At 39.7% G+C, this 25,646-nt stretch overlaps 1 protein-coding gene across 1 annotated transcript in view; it reads right to left on the bottom strand.

Moving 5' to 3' along the window:
• Positions 1 to 19,173: 19,173 nt before the first annotated feature.
• Positions 19,174 to 25,646, bottom strand: part of NEGR1 (neuronal growth regulator 1) — a gene marked incomplete at its 3' end in the record, with an annotated part of 512,959 nt that continues 506,486 nt past the window's right edge. The window contains exon 6 of the mRNA XM_025201814.1: positions 19,174 to 19,325. Within this exon, the coding sequence (XP_025057599.1) occupies positions 19,174 to 19,325 (152 nt within the window). The remainder of the gene's footprint in view (positions 19,326 to 25,646) is intronic.

The raw sequence follows: 25,646 nt of genomic DNA, 5'->3' as shown, positions 1-25,646 counted from the left end.
AGATGACTTCTAAAAGATAACAAAAACCAGAATGAGGCTTTGTCATCCAACAGCTATTTGTGTCTGCAAAAATCCTGCCCTTAATTTCTTTCTCTCTCATTAATACTGAATTTCATACTGGGACGGATATCTTTAAAAGTCATCTGATCAATAGGAGTATGTATGATGACAAGTAGTTCTCTTATTTCAAGTAATACAAGTAGTTAATGAAATTTATTTTCATAAGAAAAATACTGATCTGTCAAAACCAAAACTTTTTGTAAAGATATATAAGAAGTGCCAGGGGGGAGGGGGAGGGAAGGAGGGGTGGTGGGAAGGAGATGGGAAAGAATTACGAGAAGAGAGAGACACTTCACTTTTTTAACATTTATTATACAAACATTAAAAATAAATGGTGAAAGTGGAAAAGTATGTGGCCCTCCCAGGAACTGAGAATGAAACACTTGTCAGTGACAAAAAACATCATGTCACTAGAGACTGAAAACCCCTCCCCCATGCCCCTCATTGGGTTTCACATGTAGGACCATTGCTCCACCTTGCAGAGGGCCCCCTTGATGGTCCAGCACAACAAACTGGTCCACATTGTGTTGCAAGGTGAAGTGCCCAAATTCAAACATGACACACACCTGCACCAGGAAGTCAATGAGTTGGAAGGCATCAATGGAGCCAGTCCTGTGGGTTGGTTTTCAGATTTGCCTTCTTGGCTTGGTCCAACTGGAACTTGGCCAGGAAGATCACATTCACCTTAGCTGCCTGGTACAGAATAGAGAAGTACTGTACACAGTTTCAAAGAAGTCCACATTTGGCATGTCAAAGGGGGTGCTGAAATCAGAAAAGAGTGGCTGCAGCCAGGAGCAGTTCAGGACGCATCAAAGACAGTCTCTTTTACCTCTGCCACACAGAAAGGGCAGGCCACTGGATCAAAGTGGTAGACAAAAGAGTCCACGGCCAGGGCCCCATGCAGCAGCCACCACTGGAGATGGCAAGTTCTCTTGGTGATGGGCAGCTTGCGCATGGTGCAAGGTAGGCTTTCTCTGGTGTTGCTGCCACCAGGCACCACATCCATGTCATGTCAGGACAGATGGCAAGGACACAGACATGATGCATTTTGATCGTCCATGTGTAAAGTGCCTTCTGAGACAGGATCTCAAGGTGGATCTCACCACTGTTCTTGTTGAACAAAGGGAGGGATAGCAGAGTGCTGGGCCTGCCATTCTCATTGCTGTCCACAGCCAGAGAAACAGGCTGTGATAGACAGCAAACAAACAGACGGTGTTTGTTTAGTGAGCTGCCATTGGGGAAGGCCTTTCATGTGCAGTGGTGGTCTTCTAAGGTGGTAAGCACATTCATGGATAGGGTATCTTTCACTTCAGCCAAGAGGTATGAAGCAAAACAGACAGAGTGCAGGCCCAGCCAGTCAGCCTGGGCTTTGGCCAAGAGCCAGATAGCACAATCTGAGTCAGAGGTAGGTCAGCTTGATGGTGTGCGACTGGACCAAGGAAGCAATGAGGCTACCAGAGGCAAGGCTCAGTACCCCCTGCTGCAAGACCAAGTTATGGACCAGGGGCTCCTGCAGCAGTTCTAGAAATCACAGGTGCCTGTCCTGGGGTCTCAGTTAGAGGTAGGTCTGGGTGAGGCTGTGGTAGAAGGGCAGCAGGACTTCCAGTCAAGGTGATAAGGATCCAACAGGAAAAGTTCCCAATCCAGGTTGAGATCCCCTACTCCACATAAAGGCCAGGTGTTGCTAGGGGAGGCATTTCCCAGAAAAGAGCAGGCTATGAAGGACTTACAGGCAGAAGGCAGCTATCCTCTTCACCAGTTTGATTAGGCCCTGACCTGCCTCACTTGTGGACTGGTACAGGACAACCCACTGGAGCCAGTGGTGCCTGTTCTAGAAGCAGTCCATGAGGAGCTTCTGGAGCATTTTGAGCGGGGTATTGGCAAGTGCAGGCTGGCAGGTAGAGTGGCTGGGGCTGCGGCTGATGGCAAGTCACATAGCAGAAACAGGTCATCCTGCATGGGTCTGCCAGCTATGCAGTAGCTCTGGTTGAGGCGTACAGAGGCCGTTCCTGTTTTGAGTCAGTTGGCCTATACTATGACCAAGTTCCCGTTTTTTGTAGGCTTCCTTTTTGAGTTTCAGCTCACTGATGAGATTTCTGTCCAGCTAGGCTTGCCTTCTGTTGTGTTTCCCCTTCTTCTGTTGCAGTGGGATAACTTCCTCCTGTGCCCTTTAGAGAGCCTTCTTATGATATAACCACCTCCCCTGGACTCCTCCTTTTCCCCTCAGTTGCCTCCTGAGGAATTCTGCCCAGCATAGGTGATGCGTAGGTGGGGCACAGAGGGGCGCATGCTCCCCGAGGTTGGCTGGCGCTGAAGCCACCAGTGACTTCTGCCGATGGTCTCTGCCCCCCTGCTGCCAATGCAGCCACTGGTGGCTGCGGGCAGTCCCTGCTTGCTGCTCACTGTTGCTGACAATGCGAATGGTGGCTGCAGGCAGGCCTCACTCACTGCCCACCACTCACCCCCCTCTCCCCCTGCCGACACCACTACGGTTGCCTGCAGGCAGTCCCCGCTTGCCACCATCATGCCCCCGCCACTGACACTGCTGCCACCACCTGCGGGTGGCCGCTATGCCCCCCCAGCCTCAGGAGGCATGTGTCATTTATGCTGCCCACCAAGTCTCTGAATTTTTTAAAGTTTGCTTTTCTGAAGCCCAGTGTCCTTATTTGGGCGCTCTCCTTCCTTTCTCCACTTAAAATCTTGAACTCTATCATTTTGTGTTCACTGTCACCCAACTTACCTTCAACCTTCATATACTCAACCAATTCCTCCCTGTCAAGAAGAGCTTCTCCCTTTGTTGGCCTCTGTACAATCTGAATTAAAAGTTATCACCAACGTCCTCCAAGAACTTGCTGGACTGCTTGTGCACTGTTGTGTTTCCTTCCCAGCAGATATCCCCAAAATTAAGGTCCCCCATAAGAACCGTGCCCTGTGATTTGGACATTTCTATCCCTTGTTTAAATAAGCTCTTGTCCACCTCCTCTTGGTTTGAAGACCCACAGAAGATGCCCACCATGACATCTCTGTTACTCTCCCCTCTGACCTTTACCCAGAGGCTTTCAACAGACCTACCTTCCGCATTTTGTACTACACTTCTGAACACATGTATGTAGTCTTTATATACAGGGCAACACTTCCCCTTTTTTCCCTCTGCCTATCCTTCCTGAACAGAAGCTATACCAATCTATAACTGTACTCCAGTCATGTGAATTATCCTGCCAGGTCTCCATAATTACATCATAATTAATAGGAATGCATAAAGAGTATCTGCCTGGGAATATTCAAGTCTCTTTTCTTCTTCCTGGTACAGCACAGAGGCTTAAACTTTGGTTTTCCACACAGTGGATAACTGCTCTAAACCATCTGTACATAGGTTCACTCTACAAAATACTGCGTAAATATTGTACAAAACATAACAAAGCATAAATACTGCATAAACTATTTATTATTTTATATAAAGCAGAACAGTTCCAACAAGATAAATTTGGAGACTATGACTCTAGCACCACAAATATTTGGAAGCAGCTCCCAGCAGCCAATCCCCCCAGAGTAACCAATCTAAACACAGTTGTGAAAGCCAGCCCATACAGCCATTGTCAATGCATTGTCTTTGTGTGACCAACCAGTAGAAACCAACCTTAAGACACTGATACTCCCTTCTCATAAAATTTCAAAATATTTCAGTTTTGTCTGATGCAGAACAATTTTTCCACAAAATCAATTTCTGTCCAATCTCTAGTGTGCCATTATGCCTATGCACATACCTAAAAGCTACCTGTTATGTATAAAAGAAATGGCTTAAAGAGGTAAAGGGTACAAAAACAGTGGTCTACCCTGCTCTAATATTTGATACTACTGACATACCAATGTATGAATAAGTTGTTTAATAATTACTGTGTAATTACAGCACTACTGATCCATGATGAATTGAAATCCAGTCAATGTCTTTTAAATGAATCATTACAAATTTGTATTAATTACATAGTGAAATGGGCTGGCTTCATGGTAAAATTCATAAAACATATAAAATTCCTTAAAAAAAAAATCATTAAGCTAGGGTTATGGCTGTAAATTTATATCAACAGTGCAAGAGGGAACTTCTATAGGATTTGTTTCAAATTTCCCAGGAAAAATCTTGCAATAGCATAAGCTCGTATATGAAAGAAAGGAGATGGTTAGTACAGAAGTGATATTCATATGTTTGACTCAAACCACATTTCATTTATTGGGCAAGGAGGCCAGAAGATAGACATCATTTAGCACGTAAACAATATACAGGCGACCCTCGCCATTCACAGGGGATATGTTCTCATACCCCACAAATGGCGAAATTAATGAATAAGGCACTGCATTCATGAACGCAGTGCCCCCGGTGGCTGGGGGTCGGGGGGAGTAGGGGGGCACGGCGATGGTGGGAGCATGGCGGTGGCAGTGGGATCCCAGTGGCAGCAAGTGCAGAGCTCCCAAGGAGCTCCTGTAAGTGTATAAAGTGTATTTAAAATGTGGGTTTGGCATTTGCAAATATTTGAAACCATGAATGCTGACCCCACAAATAGCAAAGGTTTCCTGTATACTTCAGCTAGATGCACTGATGACTTTGCCCTGGATGTAGTGAGTGGGCTCAAATTGAAGTTATTTCCCTATTTTCTCTTAAACACCTATTCTTTTATTCTCTTTTATTTTCTCATAAACACTAAGCTCTTGCAACCTTAGTACCTTTCAACCCTTACTCTTAATTGCAACTACTGAAAGGGCATGTCAGGCTTCCTCTGCATCATAAGCTTAAATAAAGGCAAAAAACTTTGCCATTGGGATGCTTTGGAACTCTAATTGCTCCCAGTGAAGACAACAAGGGAGCTGCTGAAACTTAAGGTTAAATTCAAAGCAAAAGCATAATCCATAAGAATGCAATTCTGGGTGTAAAATGAACACAAGGCTTGCCTGAAATAGCTTTAAAATAAGCACAGATGAAGCACTAGTCATATCACATAAAGAAACACATTTTGTTCTCTGGCTTTATTTGAATGGTGCAGGATGGCTCCTTAAGTATATTTCTCCAGTGTTGAACACAACATGACAAGACTTTAAGGAAGAATACACAGAGCACCAATACAGCATATTTTTAAGGGGTTTGAATGCCAGCAAACAGAGAGGCTCTCCTGTGAAGCAAGTGCATGATTTTTGCAGCAACCACAAAATCCCACAAGGCAGGGATTCCAAGAAGGCAGATCCAAGTGTAATACCTATTTGGGCTTTTAATTATATTTAGGAACTTAGTCCTGGACCATGTCCAGCTCCCTGCTATTGCAGGCATATGAGCATACGATCCTTTCCACAAATGTATTGATCTCTATCTTAGAAGTATTGAAGTTGTTGTTTAACCCTATGCTCTGACTGAAAGGCTGTTCAAGAAGCTCACTGCTCCAATGGTTAGGGACCTAATTTTCAGCTTAAATTTATTCATGGCCAGTTTGTACCCATTAATTTTGATGTCAACTTATTCCTTCAGTTTTCTCTCATCCCTCTGCTCAATGTATTTCTAGAGAACGATCGTATCCCCTTTCAGCCTTTCTTTTCCACTGCTAAACAAATCAGCGTCTTCCAAGTCTCCTTTTGTAAGACACGTTTTCCTGATCAGCACCTTTTCCAGTTTAAGTTAATTTTTCTTGAACATGAGTGACCAAAACTGTGCACAGTATTTGTAAATAATGGAATGATTATTAAAACAAAAAACCTAAAACTAAAGGAATTCATATTTTCAAAATATGTCATTTCAAGGATACCATATTTGGCAAAACTCATGCAATAGCTTACTGATATTATTCCAAATGAATATTATTCTACCTTGGGGGATACTTCATTGAAATTTCAGTGTGCAGTTTGACTATGTCTACAGGTATCAGACCTGAGATTTATATGCCTTCAGAGTCTCAGTCAGGTGACCATTTTTATTTTTTGTCTGATTAATTAATAATGCTTAGATTAAGTAACAGAAAATATGATAAAGCATCTTCATACCATGGAGAATGCCGCTGACTTCAGAGACCACAGCAGATTGAAGGGCCCTCCTGCTCTACAAATATCACTTCCAGAATGAGACTCAAGACAGGTCTTTGATAATGAGAATTTACAGACACCATGCAGGCTTTCCAATCATTTTTAGGGAAAAGATACTCAGCTGCATCCTAGCCCTGGGGCTGCCAGAAGTTGATCTGTCCCACAGAATAATCATTTCAAATTATACCTTGCTTCAATGGTCCTTTACAGAGCTGGTCTAGGATGAAGAATTACCAGAACACAGTGAATTATGGCCATGCTTTTTACATTGTATGATCCCTGAATAGACAGGAAAGATTTTGAAGGAATGTAAAAGAACAGTTACATAGTGCCTTACTATGCAAGTCCATCCTCTTGATTTTTAAGTGTATGCTGTTTCAAGACTCATGAGTAGGTCAGCTGATTTTCTGGTTAGCTGTTTTATATTTATGTTTGAAAAACAGGAGAAAATTCTAATACACTATTGGGAAGCTGGTTTTATGTAAATCAGATAATTGTACGTATAAGTTAATTTCTCTAAGGACCACAAGACTTAAAATACATTTTTTACTAAAATGAATCATCATGCATCAACTGTTGCACCCTCAGGTAACACAGGTTCATTGCGGTCTACACTAATTTTAAAACAATATTTAAATGCACAGCATTTCAAACAGTTACCAATTGATAGCAAATGCCCAAAGACCAGGTGGACTTTTATTTGTGAACGGTCTGCCAAATATTTTAAAAGATCAATGTTCTAACTTTCTATGACCACTGACATCTTTCAAGTTTAGCAGGATGAAAACTCTAGATGTGTGGGATCTTTATTTTTTTTATTTTGGAGCTTTAACCCTAATTTTGACTTTTAGATGGACCTCAAATGAATCTCTTAATCATAAATGTAGAAAAATTATATTCTAGACTTGGTCATTTACTTGGATACAATAAATTGGCATGAACTTCCAAGGACTAACATTCAACTTGCTTTTTGGTAAAAAAGAAAGGTAACACATTAATTTACAAAGCAAAACTACAGACCTCCAAATTATGGGATTTACCAAGGACTATTTATGGACAGAAATGTTGGAGGTGATGTCTCTGTGTACAGCAATATTGGAGGTGATGTCTCTATCAGCCATAGCTTTAAATCCACCAAAAAGTCCTTTCTGGGGTAGAGGTAAAATAATATAAAATTCCTAATCACAAACTGAGTCCCATCACTTTGTCATTTTATTACAGGCATATGTTTAAGCTTCATGTTTAAAAAACAGCTGTTACTGACACAAGTTTTAAATTTTCTAACTCAAAGATTTTAAATCAATATGTGATTGCTATATTGTAGTTGTTTTCATTTACTGAAACGGTGCCAATAAAATTTATTTCCTTCTCTTTTCATTCCACAGGACAATTATGAAAACAAAATGAGTTAGTGGGTTTTTCTTGGTATAGTATTTCAACTGAAAACTTTAATACAGTTCAAATCTTCAGATTTTCTTTTTATCTTTAACTAAAAATGCATGAAATCAAAATATTACAAAGATTAAAAAGTGGAATATATTTTTACAGGGTGATAATTTAGTAAGACTTTAGTAGCATGATTTCTTCAGCGGACAGAAAAAGTCACTGCTGTAAAGTATTTTAAACTAAAAATGGGAGTTAGAATAAACCACCTGTAATAATAAATTTGGAAAAGAAGTACATTTCTGAAAAATAAATTATATGTCTTTATGTCACTGTTTCAAATGTAACAAGCAATGCCTAGGCCTCTATTATTAACATTTTTAAGCTGTTTTTTTTTTTTTTTAAACACAAAACCCTAAAAAACAGTAAGCTTTTATAAATCCTTGGTTTATTGCATAAAAACTGTCAAAAGCTTTTGAGATCCCTCTGGGTCTTACATTTCTTAGTTTGACATATAACACCATAGGTAGATTTAAGAGAAATCTGCTTAAATCACCTCGTATAAAGGCTTGGTGAAATCCCTTAGCATTTGGTTTCAGAGATGATTCAACACAGAGGTTAATTAGTGTTTATATTGTGGGCTCACTGAAAAGGCTCTCTACAGTTTTAAATCTGTAATCTATTTTTAGCTTTTGTTGCACTGAAGTAAAGATGATTTTACCCTCTTAATTTTCTGTGATTTACAAATATGTGCTGTAATATATAGGAATTCTAGGGCAAAGCTCACCAAGTTTTTAAAAATACATATATATTTGCCTGCAATTTCCCACCATTTCTTCTGAATCTCTTTTTATTTTTAACTTATCTTACTAGAAAATTCTTAAGGTAGAAATAAACAAATCCTTTCAGGTCATTATAGTTTGGATATAAATTTCTGTTTGCTAAATGAACCATGGCACAGCACCTCTGAATATGGCCCCAAACCTATTTGCCTTATTATACAAGTAGCCCTATTTGGTCACCAAGTATGAGGAGCAGAATTTAATTGGCATGTCCATATTTTGGAAGACAAACTATACTTACATTTCCACTTATAAGCAACACTGAACTATAAAATGACAAGAAATAAACCTTTTAAAGTTAAGTCTGCATCTGTATTTTTTAAAGTTAAAGCTCACCAACCTTAGCCAAATAATCAGCTAGCACACAGGGAAGCATACAAAGAAATACTAATTTGACCTGGAAGCAGAAAAGCATAGGAATTGTTGTTATAGGTCATAGTCAAGGTCTATCTAGTCCAGTGTCCCATCTGCTCCCAATCTTTAATAGTTAGAGATTGTCATAAACAACAAAGCGCAAATTTAGTAGCCCTTCCATTGTTTTAAAATCAATAGTTATAATGAACCTGGCTATTTTCATTATCCATATAAATATATAGTTCCTTTAGAATATTGCTACATTTTTGGTCTCAGCTTGCTGTCACATTGAATCCCACAGTCTTATATGTTCTGTGATAAAGCATTTTATGTATGTGTGTCAAATTTGCCACCATTTAATTCCACTGTTGATTTACTTATGAGATGGAGAGAACAGCAGTTACTTATCTACTATTTTAAATCAGTCATTATCTTATATACTTTTACCATGTACCTCTCGTTCTTCTTTTCTACAGTAAACAATCCCAAACTTTTCAATTTCTCTTCAGATGAGAATTTTTCATGCCATTAAGTCCCATCATTCTTTTCTTAACCCTCCCTCATTCTGCAATTTTATTTTTGAGACTAATAGGCTGAGCCATGTGGCCACACCACTGATTTAGAGAAGGCACTATAATAAAACAAGATCCAATCCTTTCTTTTGTCTTATACAAAGAAACAATACATTTTTATCACGGACACAAATGTTGCCCTATTTTTTATCCTTTTTTGAATTTTACACAGCTCCTTTTCTCACTAATACCTTATGGCAATGAATCCTACAGATGAAAGATTTGTTTAACAGATACAAGTACCAGTTTTATAGTTGTGCAACCTGGGAACCTGACAGTTTTATAGTTGTGCATTTCTACTACTACCATTGAGAAGAAGGTGCTGAAGATCTATGGTCTCCTTTCCCATAGGAGCCAGAACAAGTCAGGCCAGCAAAATCTCTAGGTGGAGTGTCTGTACCCCATGGGATTTTCTGTGGAAAGAACATGATGGCAGCAGTAGGTGTGCACTTCAAATGAAAGAACGAGCTACGTGACTCTGCAGGAACCTATGAATCTCACAACTTTTTGGACCTGATCCACAAAGCCTATCAAAATCAATAGATGTCTTTCCAGTGACTTCAGAGGGCTCTGGAATCAGCTCTTAATACCTACAGAAACATGGATAAAAATAATATAATTAAAAATACATTTTCATTAATATAACAACAGATTGGAAGCTCCCACACGTAGATCAGATACAGTAAAAAACAGCAGTCCAGATTTCACTCTGATTTCTTTGTAGGGTTACTGCTTTGAGAATGATATAGTAAAATAAGAAGATCTGGTGCCTTTTTTGCAGGTTCTTGGCCAACAGAACTAAGCCTGTGAACATAAAGGAAATTTCCCTGGAGAGCACATTTCTTTGTAGAGATGACAAAATGGGTAGACCAGCAGTGCTATTGAGCTAAAAGTTAGTGGAAACCTGCCATACAGCCAAAAACATTAAAATACAATGTATCAGTCAATAAAAAGTCCTCTTCAGAGTGTAATGATAAAACAGCCTATAAAAAGACTCACAGAACTTCTGTGCACCCCAGTGAGGCAGCATGCATGATTTCAAACAAAATTTTAAATGACTGAAACCTGTTAATAGCAGCTACCTGTGGGATTGCTGTATTTGTGGCCGGTATAGTGGGTGGTCACATGCACAGTGATATTAATACAGAAAAACCCTTAGAGGGCGCTCAGATTTTATTGCCAGATGGGATCGGTGAACATGGTTAGCAAGTGGCTTAATATGGGTTTCATTATATCAATAAAATGTTATATCAAATGATTATCCTGGTTTGGAAGATACAGCTAAAGCAGTTCCTCGATGTAACAGATCAAAAACTAATCCCCTCAAAAAATGGATTCATGATGCTTTATGCAGAAGATGAAAGAGATGTCATCTTTGAGACTGCATGCCTTTTCCTACTGCTGATGCATATGGAGCAATATCAACAGCTAAGGGACAGCAGCTTTTAGGCCATCACAGGCAGCAGTGATGAGAGTACTAGTATGAGAATATATCATGACGTGATGCTAACCCATTACTGCATTTTCCATACCAGTGGGCACTATCTTTAATCTATGTGGATGAATAATGCATAAGGAGCTAAGTGTTCAATCTGTGTATGTTTTGTGAAGCTCAAACACGTGTTCAAGTGAAGGAATCTCTCTCAGTCTGTACTCAAAGTTCAATTTGCACTTTGTCATTCCATTTGCAGTATACAGGTGGGAAATGTGTTAAATGCTTCATTGTTTTGCCACGTAGTCTGCTGTTTAGATAAATTATTTAACAATGCAAAAATATTGTGACTCGATGCCCATAATAAAGGTGTATTGCATTTACTGATAGCTATAGTTACAGAGATATCTAGGTTCAGATGATCTTACATATAATGTCATGTAAGAAATTCATGGATATTAATACAATGACAGTGAAAATACATATAGTCTTTGGGTTTAAAAACAGAGTATTATCTCCATTCTCTACAACAGTAGTAGTTCTTAGAGAGCAAGTAGTCTATATACATTGGAGACCATTAAATCAATCTTGCAAACCTGTCATGAACATTTACCAGCAGCAGCAGATCTGCCCACCCACTCTTCATATTATTGATAGTGGTGGCACTACGATAGGGGCTTTCCTTGTACATCACAATACTTATTTTGGAAAACCTTGTTTTTCTGATGCTGCTTGAAAAGGAAGGCTAGCTTAACAGAATTTTGTGCCATAACTAGGACTCCTACACACTTCGGAGGTGATAAATGAATACCATGGCCAAGTATTTCCTATAGAAATATTCCTATAGATTATTTCCTATATAGCATGGAAGATCTTTATACAATACTTCAGGAAATATTAATTTAATGACAGTTGCTATACATAAATCTAAGCTGTCTGGAATTTCAGAAGGGATCTGCAGTGACGCACCAGTTATATATTGTAAGGGTGACTCAGCAACACACACGTAATTACCTTTTAATTTCAAATCAGAAAGACTTCATTTAAAGCCTTTTAAAACAGTATTAATTTCTTTTTTTTTTTTCTTACATTGCAGACAGAGCTCAATTTATTAAAATATTAAGATAGCAGTTTGGGTGTGAATCAGGACACAATGTAATCAACAAATATAAATTGAGGGCACGGTCTGATGCTTACTGGCATGCAGGAATGTTTGAGACAAGATCATAAGCATGTTGCACTAACCATAAGTTCACAGTTGGATGCTTATTGAATAAAGTAGTTCTGTTTTGCTGCAGTGATTAAATTAGCACAAAAAATACTGCTACATCTCACACACACCTTGTTCCTTCCTCTTCCAAATGCAACCATTGACCTTTTCTGCCGTTGTTTGTGATTATTTACATTTTGTAATCATTAGTGGTACTATGGTAAGGATTTTTATACCAGTTGTCATCCCAAAAGATCTGATACCAAGATACATGTATGAATGGATCATTTAATCCGCCATTAAAAGGAAGTAATTTCTGAATAGTTATATGGCTGCTGTTTAATAGTATACAACAAACAGTGAAAGAGACTTTCTCCCCTACAGTGGATGCTCTTGAAAAGGTATCAGTTTACCCATTTGCCATATATCAAAGGTATATGACGTATTTCTCACTCTGTGTAACTACTATAAAAGCAAATAGATAATATGATGGTTACTTCTTATAATACCATGGGTTCTTCAAGATGACTGCATGGATGGATCCAGATTATACTTCAGCAATACTTCAGTTGCACAAGCTCAGGCCTCTTTCATAGTAGCGTACGCTCTCTGACTCTAGCTCTCACTGAATATGGTACAGTAGCTCCAACAGCTTCTCTATTCCTTGCACTAAATTGGAAATTTCTAATAAGATTCAGTAGGCAAGGACGGGAGGAGTATAGAACTGTATAGGCTATCAACTCAAAGAAAACCACAGCTACTTGTCTAAGTTACTCATATTTTTCTTCTGGAGTACTGTCTGCACAGTTCTGTTTAGAGTGGCTGACAGTCTCATACCTGAAAAGATAGGTCTTGAATAAATGTTATGTAGCTGCTCTACCAATCTGAATTCCTGCTCTAGAAGTCAAACCTAAGAACCAATGCTGTGTAAATGCATACACAGAAATATAGTCATGAAGGATGCAAATCTATCACAGAGGCAATACATATCAATAAAAGTCTTAGCTTCATTATTGTTTTTCTCTGATATACTGGTCCAACTGCTTCTGATAAAGAATTCCTTCTTAGCTAGCAAATGTCATAATTAGCTCTCCAAATCTGGAACATAACCAATACATCTGGATTCTAGCCTGGAAAAATCTACCACCACATATGCCTTTTTCTAGATGTGAAGCAGTGGACTCAGATTGTCACGTCTGGATCTGTGCAGCTAAACCTAAAAGAAGACTGCAGAAGAAAGTGAGAAATAAAGTATTCTTATCCCTTTTGAGGGACATGATATCTACAACCTATTTTTTTCAATGTAACATATATGAAGGTTGAGTTTAACCACACAGTGGGTACATCCAACTTACGCGCTTTACTGTGGAGTTGACTAATTAGCTCCACAATAAAGCATCATAGTCTACACAAGCGCTGGTATTGGGGTGCAGTAAATTAATTGAGTCCTCCATAGGATAGCACTGTCAGAGACAGTACTGTCCTATGATGGAGTAATTTACTCCGCTGGAACACACTTGTAGATGGTGACAGGGGCTGGCCGGGGCATGAGGGTGCTAAAGTGTATGGGCTGCCTGCCTCTTAGCCCTACACTTCAGCACCCTCATGCCCCAGCCAGCCTTGACACCACCTGACACCGTCACCTGAAGCCTGGGGCTAACCTCCCCAGACCTCCTGCCAACCAAGGGCTGCTCTGCCTGGCTCAAACTACTGCAGTCGCAGGTACATGTGTAAATGCTATGCCCAGAAGCAGTTCTCTCTGTGCTGCAAACTGTGCTGGAGTTTATCACGTTGCCTTAACGGCGTGTGTAGATGCACCGTTATTCCTACTCCAAAAATTCTTTACTTTATTGAGGAGAGAATGCATTCTTCAGGCTGCTTCATCTAAATTATACAATACAAACAATGAAACTTTTTTTGGACCAAGAAATGAATCAGCCAGAGTTCTTGAAATGTTTTGAAGTTCCAAGTTGAAAAGGAACTCTCTGGTGAAATGAGATGCAGAAGTGGGTATCACTGGACTCATCATCCTCCCATTCCCAGTCAACTGCTGGCAAGAAACTTGCTTTGTTTTCTTTCCTGAAGTTTTTGGTTGTTTGTTTGGGGGTTTTTTTTGATTTTTTTTTTTTAGAGAAAACAGCCATTCTTTTTAAACATTAGTCCATGTACTGATTTTTATGCTTACTAAAACAGTGAAGATTAATGCCCCACAAAGAGCAGTTAGCAAGTTCTTTTTTAAGGTACCTGAATCTTTTCATAATCTTTCTTCCATTACTTATTACAAATAGGAAAAATGTGCTCCACCATTTTATACATTTCTTATTGCGAAAAAAACCCTATCAACTTCGTAAGCTACAGTCACAAATGCAAAGATTTTTTGAGGATTACAGCATTTGATTTATAGAATGTAATATTGCATGAGATACAAGTTTTAGCAGTAAATTGAGACTATTTTTTTTTCTAGAGCAACAAAGTATGGAATGATGCAAATTCTGTGTTAGTGGCTAGAGTTAAGGTTTGGCCCTCTGGGCAGTTTCACAGATTTGTTTGCAGGAAAGTGCTTTCTGTTTTAAAAGAAAATTGTGTTAATTTAGAAGCAAAATTTGCATATTTCAACAAGGACTTTTCCTTTCTCTATTGACTCCTTGCCTTGTTTCTTTGTAAATGGAACCTTTTATGCTGGGTTCATACCATAATACCACTTGTTCCCTGAAGAAGAAAGGATTTAATGAATCATAACATTCATGTTTTACTTATAGAAAAGGTTTAGTTCTTTTTCTATTTAAGTATATCACACAGTGGAAAACCACATAAATAGTGCTAAACACGAGATGAATTGGGCCCATAGATGGCAGAGTGGGACCATCCAATATACACATGCAACCCCCCCACCCCCCAACACACATACTGAAGTGGCACCTTGGGAAGCTTTTCCAATTTATCTGCCCATAAACAGAAAATAGATTTGGAAAATAACATATTTGAAATATACTAAGGGTTTAGACCTGAATAATTAGCAAATTGCCATTCATTATTAATTCATTGGAACCACTGGCTTGCTCTGGGATTGGGGTTTTTTTTTTTGGGCGGGGGGGAGGGCAATTTTCAGTCCTTATTTTCAGGTGATAGTCTTTTTTTTTTTAGTAGCTTATACACTTTCAGACATAACCCATTATGTTCCTCAATGAGTAATATGGTAAACTGTACAACATTTACAGGAGCCATAGGTTTGGGTAAGCCCACAAAAATATCAGCTTCATATGCAAGGCTTTTTTTTATTTACTTCCCAGCTTCCTACTTCCCATGAATACAAATGATCATAACTAGCTCCTTTAGCTGCTCCTGTCCAAAGCAAGTGAGGATATTCTCCCCCTTCAGAAAACAAGTACCACAGGCAGATTTTTCTTCTATTCCTCCATCCAGCTGGTATTGCTGTCCTATAGCTGTGCAACTCTCTTAACCCACTCTCACCATCATTTCAAACCAGCTTTCTGTACCCGCATGAAGAGATTCAGTACCTTATAATTCTATCATCTCCATGATAGAAGCCCCTATCCTATAGGGAAGCCTATTTTTGCTTCCCTCTCAATTTAAGCCTGTATTTACACTTCACTGACACCCATTCTCCCCTTGCTAGCAGAGCACATAATCCTATGTTAAGTATGCTTCTATTTTTTAATAGCCTTACTTTAAATCCTTTTACAGAATAGTTTTTGACATTGATACTAGTACAAGAGAATAGTACTAGAGTCTGCCTTTAAAAGAGGGCGGTGGTGCTGAGCTACTGACATGCGATTTACTTACTAAATATGAACCTGCAGTTGAGGAAAAATTCAGCCTTCTTAACTGCTGTACAGAAGTACCTTTTTAAAAATGCAGATAGAAGTAGCCAATTAGCAATTACTCAGAGACATTGGGCAATTTGCCAATACCTAATAGCAGAGGTGTGTAGTCTTTTACATTCAGAATTTGAAGCTCTTGTACTATAAGCAAGGCTTTGTGACAGAATCCTGATAAAATCACTTTGTCTTCATACACTGATTGTGGTTTTGCATAAGAACACAGAAGGACATCCAGCAGGGGCTCCCTAATCTTCCTAATTATTGGCAGCTTGTCTAATGACACTATTCTAACCACTTTACAGCTCATTTTGCATTGTTCTAACGCACTCATGCTTTATTTTTTATTCATATACATTTAAATGAGACATGATGGTCTAACTTTAAAATATATTCAGTAACATTGTGATCAGATTATATTTAGCTGTACATTAGATGATCAAATATATCTGTTAACCATCTATTGTTAAATCTCCCCCTCTGAACAATGGCCTGTCTACTATAATAGTATATTTCTTATTTCTCTCATTCCCATCAAAAGAGACTGTAAGTATCCTTTAGAGAGATAATTCTCTCTGATACTTAATCAGTCGTTAAGGAATTTTGCATGAGACTGTTTCTCATGTCATGTGACTATGCAGACCATGACACAGGAACAAATGATTTTTCCCTGGAAGTCAACATTATTTACAGGTTTCCCTCGATTTATGCTGTATATGTGTTCCCAGAGATTGGCACATGAATTGAATTTGCATAAAGCGAACCCACTTTACAATGTAACAAATAGGGATAGGTTCCCATGGCAGTGAGGGAGGGAGGAAGGGAGGGAGTGAGGCTGGGACTAGGGAAGGGGGTTGCACTGTGCTCCGCCTGTCCCCACTCACCTTTGCTCCTGGGCTGTGCCCTGCCCTGGTGCAAGCAGCTGGAGCCAGCTGCTCCCGGGGCTGCTCCTGGGGCTGCTGCAGCCAGGCCTGGGGTGAATGGGGCCATGGCCCTTTCCCCACAGACTTACCTGCTTGGGTGGGGGGGCATCTATGCTGATCGCATAAGAGCGAATTTTCCTCTCATAAAATGAATTATGGGTCTAAACATGCTCATCGCATAAGAGCAAATTCGCATATAAAGAACCTGCATAAATCGAGGGGAACCTGTACTTTTATGCACCTCATTGGCTGTTGATCAACCATAATTTGATTTATCTTCATTTGTGAAACAATAGCATATTTTATTTGATATATGATATTTAATTTGATGTGATAGTAAGATATTTTGTTCTGTTATATGATATTTAATTTGATGTGATAGTAAGATATTTTGTTCTGTTATATGATACTCAGTCCCACATTCCTTACACACTCCAAACTCATAGTGAAGCAAACCAACCTCACAGATGGATCACATACATTGTGTAGAGGTAAAGCAGATTCACTGTTCTTACCTGAACAAAAAGTCAGGCCAAAAAAACCTGGTTTTCATGTGTACAGGGAGGAGGTATGTATCCCTTGTGCAATCTACTATGCATGATCATATTGCCTAGCATTTCCACCCCTCTGCACCCACACGTGTGCATACATGCATACAGACATACACCTCTGAATCAGCGTCCATAATATCTGAGGGTGCAAATAAGCATTCACTGCACCTGGTCTAGGTGTAGGTGGCTTACTTTAAGGAGTTTGCTGCTGCTGGGAGCAGTGTGTGCAGCAGTTTGCTGCTTGCAGGGGCTGCACAGGGAGCCTGGGGTAAGTAATGAGATGGGGAGGGGTTTGGTGGAAAGTGGGGGTCATTTATCTGGGCTTTGGGGATTGTGGGGCGTGGGGGTAAAAATAGCTCAGTCAGGGTTGGGGCTGGGTGGGGGATAGCACAGCCCTAGGACGCAGGTAAGTGGCTGGACTTTTCCAGCCCCAGGGCTGGGATGCAAATGCTTACAGGCATTCCAGAGATTGGGTTAACTCTTTTCTAGATTGAGTTAACCCAATCTCGAGCTAAGTTAACGCACCTACTCAGGTGAACTAACTTAGATCAGGCATGCCATTTTTTGGGTAATTCAAGCCCTCTGAATGCCTGTACAATCAGGCACTTAGATTGACCTAACTCTAGTTACATGGATCTAAATTCAACACCTGTATATACCTAAAACTGCACATAAACTGGGGATGTATATAACCATTTAATTTACTGAACTCATTCCTGTCCCCACTGAGCTAGAGGTGAATTGGGGCAGAATTTCTTTTCAAATAAAAATGTCACATTCATTTATAAATGATCATTTAACCTGATTGTATTTATCTAGTTTACACCCCCCCAAATTCTACGCACAGATACAAATTTCAAATACATCCAAATTGTAGAGACAGGCTTTAGGCCACCCTTTCCTCACCACTTACAAATTACAGAGTCTCTACAGGTCTGTAAATTGGGCAGCAGGGGATCAATGCCACAACTCCCCCACTGACAAATTTCTGAACCCACAGGCAGCCCTATGGGCCAGATGACATGATACTGGGGGCCGGATCTGGCCCACATGCCAGAGTTGAGCACCCTGATCTAGTTATTTCCTGAGTCCTGAGGTTTACAAAGGGAAACTTTATTTGTAGACTCACAATATTTTCCAAGTAAAATATACCAATTTTGAGAAATTGTTCATGTATTTTTATTTTTTTTTAACCATAAGATCTGTTATGTTAAGAAACAATAAAAAATACTCATAATTAACATGATAGACAAAACATATTTCTAGATATTACCAAGATACCTATCAAGACTCATCAACTCCAAAAGTATTGCAACTACAAATAAACTCCTAAAATCTAAAAATAGATGATAATTCTAACTGAACATTTGAGAGCCACTCTATGCAAAAAAGGACATTAACCAGTGTTATTCTGCTTTGTCCAACACAGTTCCTTCTACATTTACATGAAGATGAAGCTTTAAAATTCAGATATGAATTGGTCCATAGTTTTGGATACATTTTTAAAAATAAAATGTGAAGATTCCTTTATGAGAGCGAATCTCCATAAGCCTAAGTCTAGTTTATCCATGTTCAGTTATTGCCCCCTTGCTCTGACTGGAACCATTTGTTTTGCTTAGTTTTTATTAACATCTTAAGATATGGATAATTTTTGTTCTGTTGGCACAGATTTTCCTGCTTTTACCAAGAACTCTGATTTTTGTATTTTTAGTGTTCTGTGAAGCATTGACTTCCTTCAATACTTTTCTCCACTTTCAAAATAAAGATCCTTCTAAAGCATAATATAAAATCTTCATAAAAGTGATAGTTAGATACAACTGCAGTAAATGAATTCATGCCTTTTGAAGAAAACCAGAACAAATCTACAGAATTCCTCTGCTTTTTCATCCGTAACTGCAAAAAAACCCACATGCAACTAGGGACATTTTGCAACATATCCATATTACTTACGGTTGAGAGGGAGGCTGGCATTGGTCAGTCCTAGCTTGTTGGCAGCGACACATGTATAGTTGCCAAAATGTTCCTCTGTCACATTGGTGACAGTAAGAAGTGATCTTGTATTATAATTTTTAATAGTAATTCCTTGTTGACCATTGATCAGTCTAGAAGGCAAGAGGAAAATCTTCTGTAAATCATATGCCCTAAGCACTGATGTCTCCATTTTCTTTGCTTAATTATGAACATGACTGTCAATACAAGAAATCATTCACAGGGTGGAGAAGATGCCAGTAGTACAAAGCTAACAAAGCCAGATTTGGGGAGCATTGGCAAAGCAATAGTAGGATGGTTTTCCCTGGATGTGATATCCTGCCAATTTGTTCTATATTCTAAGAATGGTAATAAGATGTAATACACACTTTGCTCTTCGCTACCGTTACCCTATATAACTGAACATATGGTATTCCAATAGCCCTGTTTTCTTAATCTGGCACCGTAATCAGAAAGCGAAAACCTACATTTGGATTCTAACATTGGTACTTAAGTGTTTAAAATGAATAAAGTGCATGACTGATTGTCTAAAGGAAGTATCTTGGAGCCAACTTTAATTGGCAAGTTTGAAAACTGAGCATAGATATTACAGAGGAAAGTCATCCAGTTATTATAGCCTGGTCACAACAGTATTTAGATAACTTAGCCTTGAGCCGTGCTTCCCTTCCTTCTTTCTGCAGCACAAAAACTGGAAACTAGTGGGGATTCCCCTATGTTGAAGTCATAGATTCATAGATGTTAGGGTCGAAAGGGACCTCAATAGATCATCGAGTCAGACCCCCTGCATAGGCAGGAAAGAGTGCTGGGTTCAGATGACCCTAGCCAGATGCTTATCTAACCTCCTCTTGAAGACCCCCAGGGTAGGGGAGAGCACCACCTCCCTTGGGAGCCCATTCTAGATTTTGGCCACTCTAACTGTGAAGAAGTTCTTCCTAATGTCCAGTCTAAATCTGCTCTCTGCTAGCTTGTGGCCATTATTTCTTGTAACCCCCAGGGGCACCTTGGCGAGAAGAGCCTCACCAATTCCCTTCTGCACCCCCATGATGAATTTATAGGCAGCCACAAGGTCGCCTCTCAAGTCATCTCTGGCCTCTGAGATACAGGGTAAAATACCTTCTGTAGTGACTTGTGTGAGGCTCACAATGTTTGGCCCCAACTGAGTTCTGTTACTCCAAATAAAACTTATTTGTTTCATATTTTTGTTTGCATTTCTATTGCAGGTGAGACTCAAAACTTCTAGCAGTTTCACATGACAAGTACTAAAAGAATCATAGAAATATTCACATTTTTTCAGAAATAGCACTGAACAAGGCTCTTCATTTGTAGACTCCCTATGCTGAATCCAAAATCTCAAGACTGTACAGTCACAATACAACCAGTGCTACAAAAAAGCAGCTAGATATAGATGATAAAAATAACCACCTATGCTTGATTACTCAGAGAACTGCTTATATTTCATATTAAGAGCAGAACTTTGGCTTCTATAAGCGTTTCTTTTTAATTTTGATATATCGAAGCAGAACATCATAAATCTAGAGGAGGGATGGAATCTTTTAGTATTCTGACTCAAAATGCAAATCTATCATTATTAATGGTACATCTGCATATTGATTATTGAATATTTTCCTGAATTACATTAATGCTTCTATTTTTCATTTAATCACCATACTTCATTGCATATAAATTAGTTTTTCCAATTCTCTGTATACATTATATTCTCAGTGAAAATCAACACTTTAAAAGCTTTGTCCTGTTTATACCTGCCAGCAGAGTATATAGGCCATTCCACATACTGGAAAAAGAAAAGCTCAAATCTGAATGGCTATATGTTGCCACATGGGCACTGCAATTTCACAAACAAACTAAGTTGTGTTATTCTGAGAAACACGATGGAAATTTTGGTTGGTTGGTTGGGGTTTTTTTTGGGGGGGGTGGGGGGGGAGGGGTAAGGACCATACTGGATATTTAATTTTTTTCTCAAGACTTGTGAATTGCAAAACATTGTCGTTTCACCTTAAAATGTGTTACTCAAATAGCTATTTTCCTAGCCATTTCAAACCATTGTTACTTTCTCTTTGTATAAAGCTATAAGAAAAATATGTAAGAATGAAAAGCTTCTGTTTTTGCAGAGCTGGGTTCACCTAAAATTAACCAGTTATCTGTGGAAGTGTATACAGGCGAGTCACATCTTACGCGCATTTAACTTGCGCGAATTCAACTATACGCAGGGTGGAAGGGGGGGTGGGGCTTGGGTTTGCAACCATGGAGCCATGCCTGGAGCTGTGTGGCTGGTTGCTGGGCGGCAGCGACAGCGTGGTGGTGACTGGGTGGCACGCAGCCACCCCCACCACCGCCCCGCACTGCGCTGCTGCAGCCGGCCACACAGCACTAAGCACAGCGCCGTAGCAAACTCAAGCCCCGCCCCCCCTCCTACCCCATTGAATATTTCCACTGCTGTAGTGATCAGCAGTGATTACTAATGAAATCTTTGTTTGGAGGACTTTGCATTTTCTATTCCCCAGCGTTCAGGTTCTACTCCTAAGCACTGGGGAATGGAACCTAAGTTGATGGTCCTAGGAGTCAGCTCTGCCAAAAGTAACTGCTTATTCAGCAGTCTTGGTTTTTCCCAATCTTTCCAAACATCTTTCCTTATGTCTCCTCTTGGGCTTCCCAAGTTTGTGAGCAGCAGAGTTCAGCTGGAGCTTTTAGATTTCCAGGCCCCAGTTCCATATTAATGTATCCCTTCTTTCCCCATATTCAGTCCTCCATTTCATACCCAATCACCCTCATACTGTCTTGTTTTTTTCCACCCTCTCCCATCCTCACACTCTCTGCAGTCCTCCAGACCTCTTTATGACTTGTAGCTTCTGCTAGTTCCACTTAACCTCTCTTTCTTTCCCTCCTTCTTACAACAGCTTCTTAAAGTTTCCTGGCTCTGCCTCCTATTTTTTTTCTCACATCTCCACAACTGAAAAGTCAGTTTTTCTAGTCTCCTGTCTCTCGTTGCTCACATTCCCTCCCTCTCTATAATTCTTCTAGCTTGGTTCATTGTCTTCTGTTACTGTTCAATCTCTAGCATCTTCATCTTCTTGGTTTTTATCAACCCCAGACTCTGCTGTTTCCCCAGTTCCTGTGCACCCAAATGTTCCTGTCCCTCATCATCTACTCATCCCTGTGACACTGTGTCCTCTAACCCTTGCCCCACCTCTGCCTGTTGCCACCTCCAAATCCTTTTCCTGTTATAGCTTAGACTGCTAGCCTTACACAACTCTGTTAATTCCAAACCCTGTCCCTCACATATTGTCACCCTGAAGTACCTATGTCCACTACCCAACGATCCTGAGTTCTGCTGTCCTTTGGTACTCCCCTCCATCTTCTCTTGCACGTGGAGGGGGAAAAGGTGCTAATGCTACTGCAAGATGGAGGCAGAGGTCAAGTATGCTTCTTTAGACCCTGAGAAGGTCTCAAGAAATGGAGGTAGATCTTTAGGCCAGGAATACTATAACCATCTAATCTTGTTTTTCACCTAACAAGGAAATTCTAAACAATAATTTCTAGATCGATTCTACTACTTCTACTTGGCCTGTATCATTTATTTCAGAAAGGTATACACTTGATTTTAACACCATCCTAGGAGTCTTATCAGCCTGTTGTCCTTAAATAGAATGGAGGATATTATTCCTATGAGGCTCAGGGAAGTCAAGGTTTGATTAAGTTATGTTTCATCCACTCAAGTTGCTGGAACAGACGAGCTTTTCATAACTCACTCAAACCTTATATTTTTTCCTCCATCCCTTTTCTGTGTCACCACTTCCAGTGCCTACCTCTGATGATGTTCTCTCTCAACACATATGAATAGATTTGCTGTAATTCACAGGTTTCTTAACAGCAACACAAAAACTGAACAGGGTCTTGTTGATATCACCCAACCGGTACTTAAAAGCTCTGAGTACCAGACAAGCTATATCCATTGTTTGTTTGCTGATCAGGAAAGCAGCATTACAGTGGTTTAAACTCAGTTATTTTCAGGAAGTTCTCTTTGCAGCTACAAGGGCTTCAAAATAAAATCTTAGATTCTACTGCCTTCACTCTCAAGACCCTCACTCCCTTGGGCGAAGTAGTGCTTTCAAGAGCCATTCATTGTCATTTATGTTCAGTTTATTGACTAAAATAAGTGTTTATTCCTCATGTCATTTTTTATCAAGCTACTTCTTTAAGTGGAACTACACATCAAGAGTTGACAACCGTCTTATCCTTTCATTTACTCTCCCACACTACATTTCAGAGTTTACAATACAATCTGATCTCACTCATAGTCTGGAAGTTATGCCTAGAACAGACCAGGGAAAATGATGCATCAGTACTGGCCCCAAGGAGCATCTTTAATCTCATATTTGAATAAAGTAATGATATTATAATATGTTAAAATATTACAATGAATTTGGTCTTTATTTTGATACTTGAAGTGTACATCATGTTTACTTTATCAGTTGTAATGGAACTAACATTTTTAAAATTGAAGGCAGCCTCCCTCATGGTTGATTAATTTACAAAGAAAACATTCTTGCTTAACCAAATAGCATACATTATACACAGACAATGAAAAAGTGTGTCATTATGATTAAGACAAGCAATGAACTTGCCAGGAAAAAAATATACAAGTTTCTCCTTAACGTCTCTCTCCATTTTCTGTCCATTTTTAGAACCCAGTTAGAATCATAAACTTTTATTTTGAGGTTGCAAAATGGTGTGCTAAATCCATTCCAAAACCATGCCACCTCTATTTTTATGAAATGCTATGGTTTAGGGGAAAGCCAGGATTTAAAGTACAATGCAGAACATTCTAGAAAACTGTTCTCAAGAGTTTTTCCAGTTTGATTACATTAATTCAGGAGCTGAAGTTACTGCAGAATGCATTAGCCCATGTGTTAAGTAAAGGAACTCACTGTAAGCAGGTTCGTTAGTGATGTAAGTACTGCAACAGCTGCCTATTGGCTTTTGTGTGGAATATAAGGTACTGGTATTGACAAAGTGCTAAAGTGTCTATAGATTGACTAGTGAAAGCCCACTCTTCTCCCTGTTCTTTGCTGTCACAATTGACACCTACAGACCCCGTGGCCTACAATGGGATTGTTTCGAATAGGATATTTCTGTGAAGGCTTTTTGACTTTTCTAGTTGATTCAAACTAGTCTGAGTGTATTGCAAAAACATTTGAGAGGGTTCACAGGGCAAGACTTTCAGAAAACTTGATGGCTGAGTAGAATTTGTTCTCCAATTTGCTTTGGGCTGTTGATCAGTTGTTTTATGTAGGTGTGTTGCAGAACCCCCAGTTTTTTCTTTTTTCTTTCGTATGCATTTTAAAATGTATTCCCTCCCCTTCCCCAACCATTTCTGACTTTTTCTCTCCCTCTCTATTCCCTATAGATAAGTATAAGTGAACTCAGACTTAGGATAAGCTTTAAAAATTTTTATTTTGGTAGCAAGTTTTTGGTTTTGGATATCCACCATTTTATATTGTATTATTATCATTTTTGTATTGATTTTACTGTTGTATATTGTATTATTATCATTTTCGTATTGATTTTTATTGTTTCATATGGATATTGTATGGTTTAGGCCTGTGTTTGTAAGTGAACCAAAGTCATGTCAAGTTTCCCTTTTTTTACGTCAAGCCTCCATCTTCTGTCCTCTGCCTGGGCATCCCATGTTGCAACTGTATGAGTCATGTACCCCTCCCATGTAAATTGGTTCCCCAATGAATGAGTATGATTGAAACTGATTGAAAGACAATGATAGCAGGCCTCTACTGAATGGCCTGTAATGATTGGGCCATCACCTCGCATTGATTCACCCAGGAACCATGGATCTCACCCAGGAACAAAGACAAGACCAGTATTTGAAATACAAAGGACCTAGCAAAACCAGCAACTCTCACCATTACAGACACCCGAAACTGCACATCCTTGCATGGAGCACACATGCTCAGTACACCAGGGGCTGACCCTTGCCTGGGCATGCCTCCTGTCACTAGGGTCACACAAGGTCTGCCCCTATTAAAAGGGGCAGTGAAGACAGATCTAGTGGGATGCCATTTCCATCTGGACCAGCACCATGCCACACCACCTATCCACCCGGAGGCCCTGCCGGTGCCCCGCCTCTAGACAACACCTACTGGACAAGGACCCCTTCCAGGCTGGATAGGTAGATATTATCTGCACACCTCCTCCTACAATTTGGATTCTCTCTGTCTCTGTCTCTCTCTCCTCCTGGACTTCAGTGGACTTCAGCCCCTGCACCAAGCCTCTTTAACCCCTGCTACCATTGTGTGTATGTGCGTGCGTGTGTGCATGTGCGTGCGTGGGTGCAAGGGAACCAATTTGGCATTGTGTCACCATCTCCCCTGTTCAATAAAACCACTGTCATTTGCAACCCC

Source organism: Alligator sinensis, unplaced genomic scaffold, assembly GCF_000455745.1.
Source record: "Alligator sinensis unplaced genomic scaffold, ASM45574v1 scaffold853_1, whole genome shotgun sequence".
NCBI classification, from domain to species: Eukaryota; Metazoa; Chordata; order Crocodylia; family Alligatoridae; genus Alligator; species Alligator sinensis.
This window is presented reverse-complemented; position numbering and strand designations above follow the sequence as displayed.